At 41.0% G+C, this 17,303-nt stretch overlaps 3 protein-coding genes across 3 annotated transcripts in view; all 3 read right to left on the bottom strand.

The window, feature by feature from the left end:
* The window catches only part of LOC118430112, a 6,518-nt gene extending 3,762 nt beyond the window's left edge, over positions 1-2,756 (bottom strand). The window contains exons 1-5 of the mRNA XM_035840822.1: positions 2,649-2,756; positions 1,469-2,077; positions 1,000-1,115; positions 483-585; positions 259-331 (exon numbers count right to left, since the gene is read on the bottom strand). Of these exons, the coding sequence (XP_035696715.1) occupies positions 259-331; positions 483-585; positions 1,000-1,115; positions 1,469-2,067 (891 nt within the window). The 5' untranslated portion in view covers positions 2,068-2,077; positions 2,649-2,756. The remainder of the gene's footprint in view (positions 1-258; positions 332-482; positions 586-999; positions 1,116-1,468; positions 2,078-2,648) is intronic.
* A 5,371-nt stretch (positions 2,757-8,127) lies between these two features.
* Positions 8,128-12,404, bottom strand: LOC118430791 (galactose-3-O-sulfotransferase 2-like). The gene is made up of 4 exons (XM_035841813.1): positions 12,279-12,404; positions 10,954-11,101; positions 10,253-10,410; positions 8,128-9,574 (listed from the first exon to the last, which is right to left on the bottom strand). The coding sequence occupies exons 1-4, from the start codon at positions 12,328-12,330 to the stop codon at positions 8,610-8,612; spliced, it is 1,323 nt and encodes a 440-aa protein (XP_035697706.1). The 5' UTR covers positions 12,331-12,404; the 3' UTR covers positions 8,128-8,609.
* A 527-nt stretch (positions 12,405-12,931) lies between these two features.
* Positions 12,932-17,303, bottom strand: part of LOC118430111 (snaclec agkisacutacin subunit A-like) — a 5,171-nt gene continuing 799 nt past the window's right edge. The window contains exons 3-6 of the mRNA XM_035840821.1: positions 17,065-17,175; positions 14,903-15,076; positions 14,588-14,766; positions 12,932-13,967 (exon numbers count right to left, since the gene is read on the bottom strand). Coding sequence (XP_035696714.1) covers positions 13,830-13,967; positions 14,588-14,766; positions 14,903-15,076; positions 17,065-17,175 — 602 coding nt within the window. The 3' untranslated portion in view covers positions 12,932-13,829. The remainder of the gene's footprint in view (positions 13,968-14,587; positions 14,767-14,902; positions 15,077-17,064; positions 17,176-17,303) is intronic.

Below are 17,303 nucleotides of genomic sequence, written 5' to 3'. Positions count from 1 at the left end.
TTTACTCTCATAACTCCACCGGGGTGCAGCCACACTTGGAAAAAATACTGAATTAAACGTGATTTAAAGAGATGTACTAATGCAGTAACCCTGAGGGGTAGATACAATTCAACTTTTAATGTGTCAGACAAACTTGAGAAGGCCTCTACATGTACAACATTGTAGGCGATATTATGGCACCCGGTGGCATTATGACAGTTAATGCTACCCAAGATTGATTTATAAAAAAGCAAGAAGTTTGTTTCATTTGAAACTTACCGAAAGAAATGCAGGGGGATTGACTGTTTGGTCCAGGTGGCTGTCTCGGTAAAAATCCCTGTCACAGATCTGTCTAAAATAGAAATGAGAATTAAGCTTTTTTGCGCTTATTTTAGTATGGAACGTATTTGCATAAATTAAGTTAAAAGCAAGTTATTCCCAACAACTCAGGTCTTGATTTAGCAATATTTTTACGCTTAAACGGCAAAACAAAGCAAACTAACCGCGGCTCCTCATCCTTCTGCCCTGCCATAGTCGATAGGAACTCGTAGAAAGACGTCTCGTTGTCTCCTACACCACCGTAACGCACTATGTCTAAAGATGTACCTGTATCAAACACGTATATATATCCGTCAGCCCTATATCTTAACATAATCATGTCACAGGTGGTGCATTTGGCAGTTCCTGGTACACAAAACTCACAACAAAGTCAGCAAACAGAAATCGGCAATGTCCTTGAGGAGTTGCCAAAAATGCCATTCTGTATCTGTATCTGTATATAACCGCCGTTCGGCGTAACACACCGGCTTTAAGATGACCATAGAGGTTTGCCTTGACCATTGGACCTGGACCATATGCAAACAACATAAAGCATTCAAAAGCTCATGGGTAGCAACCACTTGACTTTTTACCACAGTGTCACTTGTTCATTTACCACAGTACATTTCCCATTTACCATTTCCAAGTTTGTTCATACCCTCTCACCTAATAGCTGCCCCTACCCTCCATCCCTTTTCTCACCTGATCGGACGGTCCAGCCGGAGTATTTCTCCAGTAGGTTCTGTTTGCCACATTCCTGTGTGTTTATCCACCCTGAGGCGCCATTCCGGAACCTGATGATGAGCGGGTTTTTATACCTGGGAAATGGAAGATTCTTAGTGTTAAAACAACTTGGGAAAAGGCATAGATCTATTACTACAGCTATTACAGTGCAACATGTTCCAAACAGTATTGAATAACTAATTTATAGTATCTTGAATGGTATAAGTGTGACGGAAAGTGATGTAAGGTATTCAATCTTTTCTCAATCAGGCATCTTTACAAACCCACTTCCTTTATCATAGAAGAATAACTTTATTGTACGACAATAAGATACTTCAAAAATGTATGGCAAACGTTATCTAGAACTAATTATACACGAAACATCTGCCTCCTTTCTAAAAGGTTCATTCCATGTATCTCATGACGAAAGAGATCAGAACTATTTTACCTGAAGTTGTCTCTGAACATTTGTGGAGTGACGTCATCTACGTAGTGTCTGTCAATCAGACATGATGACGTCGACAGTGTCTGCCTGGTCTCGCTGTCTGCAGGCTTCCATCCTCCTGCTGCGTCACTCTCTTCTATTAGGTCGACTTTATCAGGACGTAATTCCTCAGCTTTTCTGGGTATCTTTGCGCTTTTGTCGGTCACACGGGGGTAATGATACCAAGGTCTCTTAAAGTCTTGCTCGATTATACTTTCTTGGTTTGCTTTTTCTTGTTTAGGAGGTAGGAAAGACTTGGCTTCTTTTTCTGGCTGTTTAATTTTGTCCGCGTTTTCTATTGGTTTGGTGTCGGACGTTTGTGTTGGAAAGTTGGGGCTTTCCTTTGGGCCATTAAGAAACGCCATAAGAATCGCTCCAAGGAGAAAAGCACCCGCTACATAGAATAACGTGTCGATAGGCTTCCCGGCATGCCTTGTTGCAGACCCTCTTCTTGATGGCATGTCGGACTTTTTGTCGTCGTCATTGGTCACGTGACTTGCACCATTTTCCTGCTTTTCTTGTTTTCGCTTCCTTAGCTCTGCAGATTTGTTGTTCTTCCCCATTCTGGCTTGACTACAAGGAAATGCGACATGTCAAGTTTTGGCATGTTTGACTGAAAATCGCGCTGTTTGGGACATAATCATGATGGATGTTATTGATATGACTTTTGCTTCATATGTCCACTTCCCCTATATGTAGACATTCGTATTTGAGCTAACTCAAAGGTGGAAAACGCTTCAAATGAAGTAATATATTCTCAGTCAGACAAATCATGAAGATGGCGATATTTTGCTTCAGCAATTAGCCTATTATTACACAGCAGTCTTGGAACTGCTTTTCACCACAGATGTTACAATTCAACTCTTATTTTTCAAGGTTTAGAATCTGATACTGATTTGTGATTCGTAGCTTTGATGACGCCATTTGATTTTTTTGTAACATTTGTACACACTAGTCTATGAAATAAATATCTCATCCCCGGTCACAATAATGTACAACAAGACATGCAATTGTGGCGGCCCACAAAAGTATATAAAATCTGAAGCTCAACATTATAAAGTATTATTACCATTGATTACTCAGCTACTAGCGTTATAATATTACAATTAGTCGAAAGCCATTGGCAGCCAGAAAAACGACCTACCTTACTTATACCAGAAGCCGTTTCTCCCGGTAAAAATAATTGTCTCTCGGACGTACAAGTTGTGCCGACTGGAAAGCCACGTCATACCGGGCACCAGCTGGTGACTTTGTGACACGTTTCACACCATTCTCGTCATGCGGTCTGGGACAGTTCACAAAGATTTAGCACAAACCACTTGTAAGAGTAATAGAAATGAGTAGGCAAACAAAATGCCAATCCTTTACTTATTAATGTACGTTCCCATATGGAGCGGTCACCAATCATATAACAACCAGCTGTTGCAGGGTGTCCATTCAACCGTGAGTTCCACACTCGGCATTTGCAAATTGCTTGTTTAAAACGCGTGTATAATGTAGTCTGGGTACCATCTGAATAGTAGTTTGCTCCAACGTTTATTTACACTATATACAGTCATTTCTTGCTCCGACTTTTATCATACACTATATACAGTCGCTTCTTGCTCCGACTTTTATTATTATCTTTGCCAGAATGGCAAGGTTATGTTTTAGGCTTGTACGTCTAACTGTCTGTCTGTTAACATGTAACAGCATAACTCGAGAAGCCTTGGATGGACCCTGATGATGTTTGATAGGTAAGTCGGGGTTGTAAAAACAAAGGTCAAGTTCGAAAATGGACTCATCATCATGGCTCTTTCCCCGTCGTCGAGGATTCGTGGGAAGTTCTGGATGGTCTGCAGGCCCTCATGTGGCTGAGCAGTCCTATCCTAGACCTGCACACTCTGCTGCACTGCTGGCAGGTGAACTGGGCAGAGGAGACGGTCTGGTCAGCTGCCTCTTTTCTCCTCCTCCTTCTCTCTTCAGCATGGTCATGACGCTTAGTCTCAAGGGCCTCTGTGCCCCGCCTTAGTCGAAAATGGACTAACGGCTTGCTAAAGGTACTGCAGGGGGAACTTCAATTTTTCAAATCTCGTACGCGTGTTCTGGACATGCTGTGGTCGTGATTTTTGCCCTTGGGGCGGAGAGTAAGTGCTGTGCGTTTGGACCCCCCAATTATGCAATTTAAAAGCCAATATCAAATAATAGGTGGGTTACTATCCGGTCTTCAAACCTCAGTGTCTGTTCTTTTTGTGCATGTGGCTAAAGGTCTGGCCCAGCGTCTTCTTTGTAGGCAACTGCGTACGCGTGAATTTGATCGCTTTGGTCGCTCGCAGAAAATTCCTCATAGGCCACTGCGTATGGCTGAATCACACTGTCCTCTGATGGTACGTCATCCACATAGGCTGGTCGTCTGGTGGCAGACGCGCACGCTTCCATTCCAACCGGGTCACAGTAGAAAGGTGCGTACGGCTTGACGTTTTGGCTTTCTTCTGTTTCCACAGAAGCAGGCGCTCCATCTGTTTCTCCAGTAGGAGCGATGTCAGCTGCCATATTTGAGCGATGATAGCAGTAGTGCAGGGTATGTACAACTACTGATACCAGCAACAAAAATAAGAGTGGTACAACGACAGCTGTGACGATGACATACATGTAGATCGTGCCGTCATCCTCGTTTCCCAAAAGGACTATGATATCTGCTTCTGTTGTATAGCTAGATATGGAGCCTGTGTGCGTCATATCCATGTAACTCTCAGTGGGGATGGTTTCGTTGTACAGGTACATGTACGTGGCCATGGAGACAGTCTGAAAACTGACTGAAAGCGTGTTGGCAGTAGTTGTGTTGGCAGTAGTTGTCGTGATGGACGTTTCTACATTGCCAATGGGCGCAGTATCTTTCGTGTTGGTCTGGCTGATACACCTGTTGGCTTGTAGCTCAGCTGTGCCTGGAGCCACTCCATCTCCCAGGGTTGCATGATGAATACACTTCCTCAAGGTGTGAAGATAAGTTCCCCGCAGATCGGGCGGCGATGCACATCTCATGTACTTCCGAGAGTTTATCAATATCTGGTCCAGGGTTGGTAGATTCCAGATTAACCAAGTCAGATTCTTGTCGCATCTCAGCTTGTTAGACCCTATCATAAGGCTCAAATGCGGGTTCTCCTTCAGACGCGTGATATTGCTGTCGATAGTAGTGATGAGGTTCCTGTGCAGGTTTGCCAACAACAATGCTTTAGGCTGAATAAGGGCGTCAACTGGCAGAGACCTCAATTGGTTTTGGGACAGCCGTAGTGAGTCAAGGAGGGGGAGTCCACGGAAAGCATACTGGGATATGCTGGAAATGCCATTCTTTCCCAGGAACAACTGTTCTAGAGTCTCAAGTCCGATGAAAGTATCGGGCTCTAAAAAGAAGGAAAAACACAGAAAAAACACATCGAAATGGTGGAAATTGTGAATTAGAGCTCCCAGAATCGTCGTCCGATCGGTTTTCACAAAATGTGACAGGGGTATCAGGACCGAAAATGAAGTACACTTGTGTAGGAGAAAAATGGTTTGATTTTCCATCGTATCAAAATAGTGTTGGCAAATATATCTAATACGACAGCCTTTTGATGCACCGGTGGTAAAATGAAATATAATAATAATAAAGAAGTTTATTTGTAAGAGGGCTAATTACAAGTGCATGGTATAAACATAAAAGATATACAAATGACAGTGAACAGTTATAAACAATATTCTACTCTAATACTAGTGTTGGCTTTTTCTAAACAGGTTGGGTTTGACTTCTTTTTTGGAAGCAGAGGGAGACTAAAAGCCCCACCTTTTCAACAATTTGTGGGTTCTGCTATTTCAAGAGAAAAGTGACTTTCTGTTCGTCTGTGAGTGTGGGGAAGTTGGGATAAATCTTTGTGGCTTTGAAATTCTCTAAACAAAGTGATTCTTTCGGTTTTGGTTGAATGAACACTTGGAAATAAAATGTGTTTCTTCTTCCACTGCTTCTTTCGATGTACAGTATTTCACATATGATGCAGCTTGTGCAGTAACTCGTCCTAGGAATAGAATTTCAATTATAACTTGCAATTTTTTTCATCTTTTCTGAATTGAAGCTGACAATTTTACTTAATCCTATCCAGAATGGCCTTTTTCCATACCATGACCCGTATCACACAAAATAACAATCAAGGGTTTCTTATCATTGTCACATTTATAGCATAAATCATGAATATCTGACTATAAGTGTTACATCAAAATTTGTAACAGTAAAGATATATTAGAACAAGTGTAATTTAGCGAGAAAATTTTTTTAAAATCCCATCGTTTACGCCAAAATTAGTCAATTTTGTAAAATATTCCTTTCAGAAACCCGTTGTCATGGCAGCACGAAAATGATAAATCTACTCTATTTGGTGTAAATGATTGCTAACAATACTTTAGGAAAATGCACCAAGTTTGGTTCTCTTACCTCAAGCCGTTCGGGATTTAATACGACGTCAAAGTTGACGCGGGCACTTTTTAGCCCCTCCACCCCACTCCACCCACAGTCATTCATTTCAGATGTTGTTTTCGTAGCATAGTTACTATCGAGGGAAATTGCCGAATTACATACAAGCTGAAAAGCAAGCTTCTTTCCACATACCTAGACTTTTGATGCGGTTATCATCAAGATAGAGCACTGTCACCATCGGTAGACCTTTGAAAGCCCCCGGCTGGACCACGGAAACGGTTGACTGTTGAATCTTGAGGAGGTGAAGACGTGAAGTGTTGGGGAAAGACCGTTCCAGGATGGTCGCAGAACGGAGATGCTTGATGACGATTGATTGAGTCTCTTTGTCAAAATCAGTTGGGATGGTGTCGAGACAGACAGGGAAACTGTACGTCCCTCCGTATCCTACCCAGCTGCAGGGTGAAGCTTTCCCATTTTCATCCGGACAGTGACAGTGAAGACCTTGGCTTGTTCCCCAACCAACGTCGTCCATGTAACAGTTGTTTGGACAGCGAAACGCTGTCTCATGCACCACCAAACGTAAATGGTTTGAAAGAAGAAAAAGCAGGACTAGCGTCTTGCTTCGTGTCATTGTGACTTCTGAGAGGTGCGACAACACTGTTCAATATGTTCCGTTTTCGTATGTATAATTGAATGAAGCCAAGACCTATCAAAAACAAATACGTCACTATATGATAATGAATTGTCTGTGGCAGGTACCCGTACCCATGGCCAGAGGATAATTTCGTGTTTGCGGTTGTCATGGTTTGGGACCAGTGCAATACATGAAGTCTTGTTTTTGTCATACTGGGAGGCGTATCGCGCACCTGCCTCAGAAGAAAAGGAGAAGAGGCAGACCTTAGCTTTTAACCATAGTATTTGAAAATTATGAGAATACAGACCTGAGTCTAGATAATACAGAATGCCAGTCTAAAATGCACAAAAAATCACCGTTACCCAAGCAACCGGATGGAGCTGGAATTTGTTACAGGTAGCTTCCACTACTTTTTACCACTGAGCAAGATCTGTTGATTGTAATAGCCAAAATCTATGAAAGGGCCAAAACTTTTTCTATGACAAGCATAATTATATAACTGCGTATTGGTAGACCTTAGTCTCGTGTTACATGGTTGTGAAATCTGATATGGTGACGATTTTCCCTGAGTTTTAGTCGTCCCTTCTCCCCCCTCTCTCTCTCTGTCTCTCTCTCTCTCTGTCTCTCTCTCTCCCTCCCTCTCTGTCTCTCTCCCTCTCTGTCTCTCTCTGTCTCTCTGTCTCTCTCTCTGTCTCTCTCTCTGTCTCTCTCTCTGTCTCTCTCTCTCTCTCTCTCTCTCTCTCTCTCTCTCAATGGGTTGGTCTGTATCTACCAATGAATAGTTTCATCAGGTGGGTACATGACGGGATGTTGAACACAACAAATTTCCTGTCACTTGGCAACGTTAGGAAGTAGTACGTACTTCATTACTATGTCTGCTTCCTTGAGGCGATTGTGAGAAGAATCATGTCAGTTATCATTCACCAGATGAAGACTAGACCGCAGAAGGACTACAGAAACGTCGGCAGGTAAAAAAAAAATAGGTCTATACACTTACCGCTAAGTCTATACTCAAGAACTGTCAAATCATATGCATACGATCAAGAGCCTAAACTTAGGCCACAGCAAGTAAATTTTATGGATGACATCCGCGCACTCACTAATTTTTGCCTGATTTAAAAAAAAAAACAAGATTTTTTTCTTCTTCGGAGATGGTCAACATGACAAGAAAGTACCAAAATGGGAAAGCATGTTGTGTTGGAGCCTAATGATTGTACTTGTAGGAGTGACATTAGCGAGGTAGCCATGATTGTAGTTATAGAAGTGAAACCAACTGGATAGTTGGAAAAGTGGCACCACTATAGTACTTCACTATATACTTCACTATGGAAGTCATAAGTTAAGTTGCCAACTTGGTAAGTGATACCAGTCTACCACACTAGTGTCACTTTTACTACACTAGTTCACTTCTTGAATACAGGAATGAATGATTTGTCGTCAGTACTACCATGTTTTGTCACTTCAACTCTTCTTAAAACATTTATGGTGTCTTTTTTGAAAATTTAGCCATCTTGTTTTTTTTTACCCATCTTGTTTTTTTTCGCCCTATCTCACTATTTTTGCAGTCTGCAGAGGATGTCATCCATAAAATTTACTTACTGTGACCTTAAGTTAAACGACTAAAAGCCATCCGTGCTGTCTATGATGAAGGAAATGAACCACTGCATTTTTAAAAAAACACACCGAAACCAATTTCCTTCATGTTAGTGGGAACGTGATGAAGCATAAGGTTCCCTATGGTTATTGATACGATTGCCCCAAGGCTCCAGACATATCCTGTACGACGAGTCATGGAATAGCTCTTGTCAAGTAAACAACAGGGTAGGCACATGGACTGTACCACTAGCTGGTCGCTTTATTGTAGCCCGAATCATGCGCAAATAGCTGCATCTTGGACTTCGAAACAGTTAGCTTTTTAGGGCATTTTGCCATCTTCTACTGTATGGCTGTAATGAGACGTAAACCACGCCTAATGTATTTCCTCGAGATATTATATATATGAATTATATGATATGATATATTTATCTATTATCATATATTTATATTATTCAACTGAAGAAAGACTTTCTATGCCATTTTTTGATGTGCTCTTCCTTGAGTATGTCATCCCAATGCCAGCGTTTCAGCGCTAACCATTCACAGAATGTTCTGTTCAGTACGAAAGCCTCATTCCAATTCGAAGATGGTATCGTCCAGGTGATTTCCAACTTCATGCTACAATACCAGTTCACATCCTTGTTTATAAACTTGAAATAAGAGAGTTCTTCGAAGAAATCAGGCCCTTGTGATGAAATCTTTTCCCATAGCGTAGAGTTGAAGTGCTCGTAAAAAGCGTAGTCCGCCAAGCTCCAGAGTCTGTGGTTGTCTTTCTGTACTTCTGTGAAGTCCTTGTGTTTGTAGCGATAAGGCTCGTTGTTTCTGACGTCTAGATCGTACAAAATGTCCCTGATGCCCCAACACATCAATCTCTTGAGCATGACGAGCGACTCGTCGTAATATTCCAGAATCATCACAAGTATGAAGTCCTGGTCTATGCTGGTGATGTACTGATGTAAAATGTCTGCTGTTTTGGGGTGGAGATAGAGATATTTTTCCGCTTTGGTACCATTTTGAATGTGAGATATTCTTGGGGACTTACCATAGTGCTGCCCAGGGAAATTCAATTTTGATGGGAGGGGTCTATTTTGTTTGAAATAAGCTATGTTTAAACCCATATCATAAGCCATTAAATTTGCTGTATACCTGACCATTCCCTGGATACTTGCCCTGTAGTACCATGGTGTGTCTAAAAACCTACCGACGGGATTCTCAGCTTTTATTCGTAAAATTTTGTCAAGGTGTTTCCAGTTAAAAACTGACTTAAGGTGGCTCAAGGGATGCCTTAAGATGGCAAAATATGCTGTGTCGTGAGGCATAAGAGACGTTACGATGTCCTTCTTGTATCGAATGTGGTCTGCAATTACGTTGAAGACGCCGTTGGAAGATGGCAGGTAGTCACCAGTCTTAGGAAAACCTACATAAGTGAAGATGTAACATTTTACGTTACTTGGTGTGTCTACCATACATCGCTGACAGTCATACTATTACAGTAGAAGCAAGTTAATTGCACAACTGATTAACGCACACTTCTGTTAACTGCAAGGAATCCCTAAATCCCAAACTGGTGCGGTCAAGCTAAATAGCTTCGCATTATTGCACCATCCGGATAATTGCACGAAATTCACTGGCAAATAGACCGTGCAATTAATCGGCTTCTACAGTATTGTGAGTCACCCAGAACCGGTCCTCAACGTTTGTAAAACAGCCTGACACAGCATTTCCAGAACAGACATCGATCAGTCCATAGTGAATACTTTGTTGACTGATATTTCACCTTAATGATATAGTGCCAAATAATCATTTCACGATTCCTTGATGATTGATAAGTCTCTACAATGATTGTATATTACAAATTTTATTTTAAAAATACCCAAATACTGCATGTTTAAACCAGTATGCAAATGACTCGTAAAATCATTATATTGCAGCCTATGGCTCTTAGCCTATTGTCTGTTTAAAAGTTGACTCTTATTATCATCAAAATTTGCATAATCATGATTACATGACGTAAAAAGCACCAAAGTCTACATTGACAAAGAAATCCCATCGCACGTCATACTGCATAACATTGTAACGTCTTTTAAGAACTTACGTGGGTATCCAATGTTCGGTCCATCCTGGGCAGGTAACATGAATGTGAGACCCCTCTCGTAGCCGAACCTCTGTAGGATACACGTGGTGGTGTGAGACCCACACTTATGCACCTTCACAAACACGAAGTTCGTCCTCTCCCTACATCGTCCGCCAGAACTATTGTTTGAAAAATAACAGCATATTTTCAAAACGTTAATGTTGCGAGTGTATATACTCTACTGTCTCTACTGTCTCTATTCTTGATATAGACTATATATTAAGAGTATTGAAAAATGTTTTGGAACAAAGTTTAAACATTTCTCAATGTGGAATCTACCAACACAGATGACCTTTCATTCGGATATATTAAGAGTATGTTTATTTCTTTGTTTGATTGAAGAATGCTTTAGATATGATATGTCGGTTTTGTACAGTCACATACGATCTGCATAAGACCAGACAGGAAGGTTTGACCCACTGTCATCGAAACTGGGACCTAGTTTTTCCGAATTAAGGCGGAGCCTTAAACGTGCTTAATGTACTAGGTGCGATTCATACATGGACGAGTTTGTGCCTTATCGTTAACGTTAAAAGAATATCTGGGATGATCTTAAAACAAACAACTCTCGGGTAGTACTTTGTCAGCATATTTTTTAAGTTTGTTATTTCCTTTCTATCTCTTACTTATTCGTGACATAGCTGGCAAATCTTCTTACTTACCCGTATAGTTGTTCCGCTCTGTCAACATGTTGTTGACTTTGCAGTTCCGTGCTGACCGGTAGGCGTCCCTTCTGGCCAAAGTTGGCGGCCAAGAAGGCAACAACGATCACAGACAGCACTAATGTCAGTCCAATCAGCATCCATCTTTCTGTGGAGACAAATTACGGCCAAACAGTGCAGCTATTCTGTTTCAGTTTATTTTATTTTATGATTTATGATACAAATACAAACGCACACACACACACACACACACACACACACACACACACACACACACGCACACATACACATTACACATACACATACACGTACACGTACACGTACACGTACACGTACACATACACACACACACATACACACACGCTCACATACACATTACACATACACATACATATACACACATACACGTACACGCACACGTACACGTACACATACACATACACATACACACACACACACACACACACACACATACACACACGCATGACACCTGGTCACACAGATTACGACCAAACAGTGCAGTTATGTATTTTGTTTCGATGGATCATCAGTTTATTTTATGATTATACAAACTTTTCAGTGTGACAAACGCGCATGTAACAGTGGGGTTCTAGCGCTGCCAAACTGACCACGCCAACAGCTCTTGAGCTTTTGGTGTTGTGGTTAGCACGTTGGATTTGTGATCCGGCTGCCCGGGTTCGGCGCGGGTTCGAATCCCGGGAGTCGGGGTGTTGTTTCTTTCTGTTCTTACTCGCCCCTCTGAATTTCTACAATGGTTCCCACGCCGGCCCTGTGAGTAACAGGCTAGTATGTGCCACACAGGGATGTCGATCTCGGAGATTCGAGGACGAATCTTGAAAAGAAAAGGGGGAGTAGTGTAACAGTGGGGTTCTAGCGCTGCCAAACTGACCACGCCAACAGCTCTTGAGCTTTTGGTGTTGTGGTTAGCACGTTGGATTTGTGATCCGGCTGCCCGGGTTCGGCGCGGGTTCGAATCCCGGGAGTCGGGGTGTTGTTTCTTTCTGTTCTTACTCGCCCCTCTGAATAATTTCTACACGCACACACACTCACATATACAAAAAACATACGCTACATAAAACATGTACACACACACGCATGACACCTGATCACAAAGAGTTCGACTAAACAGTGCAGTTATTTCGTTTCGATTGGTTTTATTTTATGATTATGCAAATACAAACGCACGCACACAAACAAACACACATATACATAAAAACACGCGCATACACATACGCACAAACACATGGCACATGGTCACATTACAACCTGCCGTGGTTGCAACATTTAGACGTCATGCAACTTACCTTTATTTTTGAGTCTGAAATATACCAACAGCGATAGTAGTTTGTTGTCCATACTTCCTTATCGACGGATATTAGATTAGGGTGTTTTATCCTTGGTTTAGCCCGACTACTGTTGTTGGGGTCAAAGGGTACGTAAGTACTAGTATTGAACGACCGGTTGTTCAAGTCACTTGGCGCGAAATGGTCTCACAACTGACCTGACAAATCAAAGATAAACGTACTACCTGAAATCACCCAGCCTACTGACGTAGGGATTTTAAATGGGATGATTCTATTCCTATCGGAGCCAATCGACACTAACCCAGGGAGGATATGGAGAGCTGTATAACTTTTTTTTTTCAATTTTCATAAGAATAGTTTCTAAATTTTTTCTGTTCTATTGCATACGTTTCATTATACAACCATATGTAAGTTACTCATTTCTTTTCAGGTTGTCAGTTAAGCCGTAGGGACAATATTACATGCGTAGTGCGTAGGCGTAGTAAAATGAGAACACACACAACAATGAAAGCGTCGGCAAAGCCTTTATTGCTTTATTGTCCAGATGGCTAGTAGATACTTCATGTGAATTTATCACATTTTCAACATGAACTCCAATTAGAAACTTACACTTATAACGTTATGTTTACTAGTACTTCTACTGGATGACAAACTATATTTTTTTGTTCTCATACAATATTTTCACTGAGCTTGGCGATTTCAAAAGATCACAAGATTCTTAGCGAACAAGCAGTACTAACAGTATTTCTGTCACTACGAATGATTTTGCAAGTACTCTGGTCACTTCCATTTGTCACATAACCAATACACCTACATGTACAATCATAAAAATTGACACATTTCAGCTGAGAAATAGATCAAGTACACAGAATAGATCTCCACTTATCAACTTGAACTGCCTCAGCATATTACAGCACTTTGTGTTCAAATGTAGCCCACAGTCAGATCTATATGAAACTTTCTCTCTCTCTTTCTCTCTGTCTCTCTCTAGATCTCTTTCTCTCTCTCGGCTCTCTCCTTCTCACTCCTGCATCTTCTGTATTATAAGGTTTCATAATGCATATTCACATCTTCTACATATACATAAAACATCATCATTACACACGATATTCACAAAATGATTCCACTCCATTCCATTATTCAGTGCTTTCTAGTAACGTTCACTTCACAACTTATCATTTTCTTACTTACCAAAACTGATTCTTCTTAACCATTACAACATTCTTGAGTCTTTCCAATGCAATGTAGATCACTAAGAAGATTTCTGATAGGTTTGCTACGAAACAGACAGTAAAGCTACTTTTTGTCTTAAACAAAGAAGGTGGAATGAAACGTTACTAAAATTAATTCTTCCTCACAATGGGCAGTATCATTCCTTGCGCAGTGTCACGTTTAAAAGTTCTCTTTGAAAAACTTGCTGGTGTCAATTTTCAGCTTTTGTAGAAACTTTTGTAGAAGTGTTGTGGCCAAGTTAAATCAATAGAAAATATCAAAATTGGGCCAGATTTGGTGCTCACGAATGGTAACATATTCTGTCAATGACCAATAGATCTAACCAGTACTGTTATTCTTGTTGTTACTCGGACCTTTGCAAATGTAGGGAAACTTCGCCTCACATGGAAACTTCTTCCACATGCCTCTTTGCACCTTTATTCGCGTGAGCCATGTTCCCCTGTAGATATCTGTAGGCTGTTGAAAAAGATTAACACAAAAATGGTTATGAAGTCACAGGTAGTAGTCATTTCTACTTTCCTGATACGCTGTTAATGTTGCCATGACATTAAGTTATATTTTGTTCTATAATGGCTAAGTTAATAAGAGAGGGAAGTAATTAGGGTTCCACCCAGGCTATATTTTCCTGGCAGGCGCAAGGAAATAAAATCAACTTATAATTACAAAGATATTAATATGTATGTGACTTGTGCTAGTTAAAGGATTAAAGCAATAATTCGTTCCAAAGCAGGATATGTTAATGAAACACAAAAAAAACTATAAACTCGATCAATAATATTTGAGGCTACAAATAATACATCCATGATAATACTGAAATTGAACACAGTCGATGAATAAAGAGGCACCATTGAACCGGTCGTGGTGTCTCCCAGTTACCAACTAATTGAAACTGGAAGGTCAACTGTGAGCTGAGTTGAGCTCGTGATTTCTGAGCCCTCAGTAGTTCCAAGTGAGCTACAGGCACATTCCGGTCACAGGTGTATATCAACAAAAAGCTTCTTTGGACTCGAGCAGCATTTGTTCTAGTGGCCCTAAGACTTTGCAACATTCTACTGGGTAACAACAAGTCAACGCACCTTGGAGAACATACTGACACATCTGTGTCCACCGTCAAATGTTCCAATTGCACCGACGAAAGTAGATACTGGAGCCCAGTTTGTGTAAGATGTTCCTGACCCATCCGCCCACTTCAGATGCTTAGTGCGGATATCGATCCGTAGTCCAATCCAAATGCTGGAGATTATCCTTTTAGGACCTGCAATTACAGGATTACGTATATGTGCTTTACGTTTGGGACCGCATCTGCAAGCAGCGACACCTATAGTTGCAGTACAATGTGAACCAGTCAAAATTGCAGTGAGGAATGTGATAAAGAGCTGCATATCACTCACCACCAGAGATAAGATCTTCAATGAACTTGTTTTCTGTCTGGTCTCTGATAGAAGCAAGGTTTGTACCCAGTGCTTCACACGATGTGTTTGACGTAACCCAGTCAGCTGCTGCATCTGTCATCACCTTGTAGCAGTGGTTGTTATACTCGGTCCAACCGCTCTGGCAGGGGCCGGCTGTGAGAAACAATAGAGCAACAAATCTAAGCGCTGTCTTTGTGATCCGGTCAGTTCTTGGATGGGAGACTGACCAAGGACAACCGGATGGTGTAGCCTCACGAAGAATTCCACGAAATCGTCTTCCGGGAGGGACGTCAAACAAATCAGCCTCATTGCACATTAGGTACCTATACAGTATACTGCCTGCAAATATACCCGATATATTAAAGCCCACCTGCCTGTAGTGATCACTTTTGCCCAGTCCATTGAGTGGTCGCATTAGGCAGGTCTGATTATACATGCAAATTTGCCCCAAGGCAGAGTGGTGTGCATGTAACCTCTGCCTTTATTCATTGCCTACTTTAGAGCATACTGGGTCGGATATTGTTTTGCCAAAAATTATTATCTTTTTACGATTGAAGACTTTCATTGCACATTTTTTGCCACACCGGGCTTAGTACAGGTCGCAACAAGACTTGTTGAAAAGATTTAGTTAACAGATACAAAATGAAACTATCGTTGGATAAATTCAACTTCTCCTCGCTTTTCTGTTATAATGGAGATAAAAGAACCGTATCATGTTTTATGATCAATGGTTTGTCTAGTTGCGTTAGGAATGTGAATTTAATTTTTCTACAGCACTTACTAACAGGTGTATGAAATAAATCTTAGGAAATAGGTTTTGTATAACCGTGTAAAGTTCATTTCTCTCTACGGTATACAATCTACACTCTACTACAAAATGGCATTCATCATCTATTCAAATTACAATATTTGCATAGTCTTTGTTCCAGAGGGGTGCGGGTATGATGTTGACTATAGAATGTGTACTCACAGGTCCGTCCAGTCCATCCAATAGGTCGGGTGCATTTGTATCCACCATCTTTGTTCACACATGTTCCATTCTGGCAAGGGTTCTTTCTGGCCATACACTCGTTTATATCTGTACCAAAAATAGCGTTAAGAATGAATCTAACCGTAATACTTTAAAAGCAACTAACTTTATTATTACTTCGTTATTTGCCGATCAGAAACAAAATGTGAAATTAACATACTTTCCATTTCAAAATGCAAATATGATTTACCTTGCTGACAGTTCTGTCCAGTCCATCCAGGTGAGCAGGTACATTTGTATCCGCCATCTTTGTTCACGCAAAGCCCATGTCGACAGGGCTTTTCGGTACATTCATCTACGTCTGTGTGAAAAAGAAATGAGATTTCTTCATCTTTATTTTTTTTCGCGACCAAGCTATAAAGTAGCCTAAGTACCATCCCCCTTTCGCTTGCTAGCCATGGTTATCTTTAAAGCAAATAGATTTTCTATAATCACTTCATTGAATTTTAGAATGAGATACAATCATCATATATCAGAAGAATAAAAAGCTATATTTCCGTACATTATAGGGCCTTCACACTGAAACCGAATTAGCAGGAATTAAGCAGAGCCAGCCTGAATGAAGTATTTGCAAAATTCGTGCCACATGCGGGGCCATCGGGTAGAAATTCCAAATAGACCTTATATCCCATTCACACGAGACGGAATGAGCCAGAAAGCCGTCAGAATGAAAATTCTTTCTATTCCTGGGAATTCGTAGTGTATTCTAGAAATTCTCACTGCATTCCAGATATTCTTTTGGCCACATTCTGGCAGGATTTGAAGTGGCTTGCCGTTTCGGTTCTCCATCGAATGAAAAAAATATTTCGACTAATGTTGGAATACCGTAGAATGCTGTCATACTGCAGTTAGAATAGTTAGAATACAATTAGAATTCACTTTGCACGCCGTTCGATATTTCTCCACTTCAAATGCACCTCGAAAGTTTTACCATGTCAAAAACTTTCGGGCCAGCAAAACGAACGGACACAGATATCTGAAGTGCAGTGAGAATTTCTAGAATACACTACGAATTCCCAGGAATAAAAGAATAATTTTCATTCTGACGGCATTCCGGCTCATTCTTTCTCTAGTGTGAAAGGGCTTTTAGCATTGACACATATGACCTCACCTTGCTGACAGTTCTGTCCATTCCATCCAGGTGAGCATGTGCATTTGTAGCCACCAGCTTTGTCCTCACAGCGTCCATTTATACAGGGCTTTCCGGCACACTCATCTATGTCTGTATCAAAAAGGAACAAAGTAAGGGACTTAAGCTAGCTTTAATATTATTGCGACTCCAGTTCTAATATGCAAATGGCGGTCATCTATTCTTACTGCAAGTAACCAGGCTTGAACTCACCTTGCTGA

This window comes from Branchiostoma floridae, chromosome 14 (assembly GCF_000003815.2).
Source record: "Branchiostoma floridae strain S238N-H82 chromosome 14, Bfl_VNyyK, whole genome shotgun sequence".
Classification (NCBI taxonomy): Eukaryota; Metazoa; Chordata; class Leptocardii; order Amphioxiformes; family Branchiostomatidae; genus Branchiostoma; species Branchiostoma floridae.
The sequence above is the reverse complement of the archived record's forward strand: the minus strand, read 5'-3'. Positions and strand labels throughout refer to the sequence as shown.

Excerpts from the sequence above, each read along its gene's own strand:
- LOC118430791 (XM_035841813.1), bottom strand. The coding sequence starts at position 12,330 with ATGGACAACAAACTACTATCGCTGTTGGTATATTTCAGACTCAAAAAT. Across the intron at positions 11,102-12,278 it reads TTTCAGACTCAAAAATAAAG|AAAGATGGATGCTGATTGGA; the intron begins GTAAGTTGCATG and ends TTGTCTCCACAG. Across the intron at positions 10,411-10,953 it reads AGAGCGGAACAACTATACGG|TTCTGGCGGACGATGTAGGG; the intron begins GTAAGTAAGAAG and ends TTCAAACAATAG.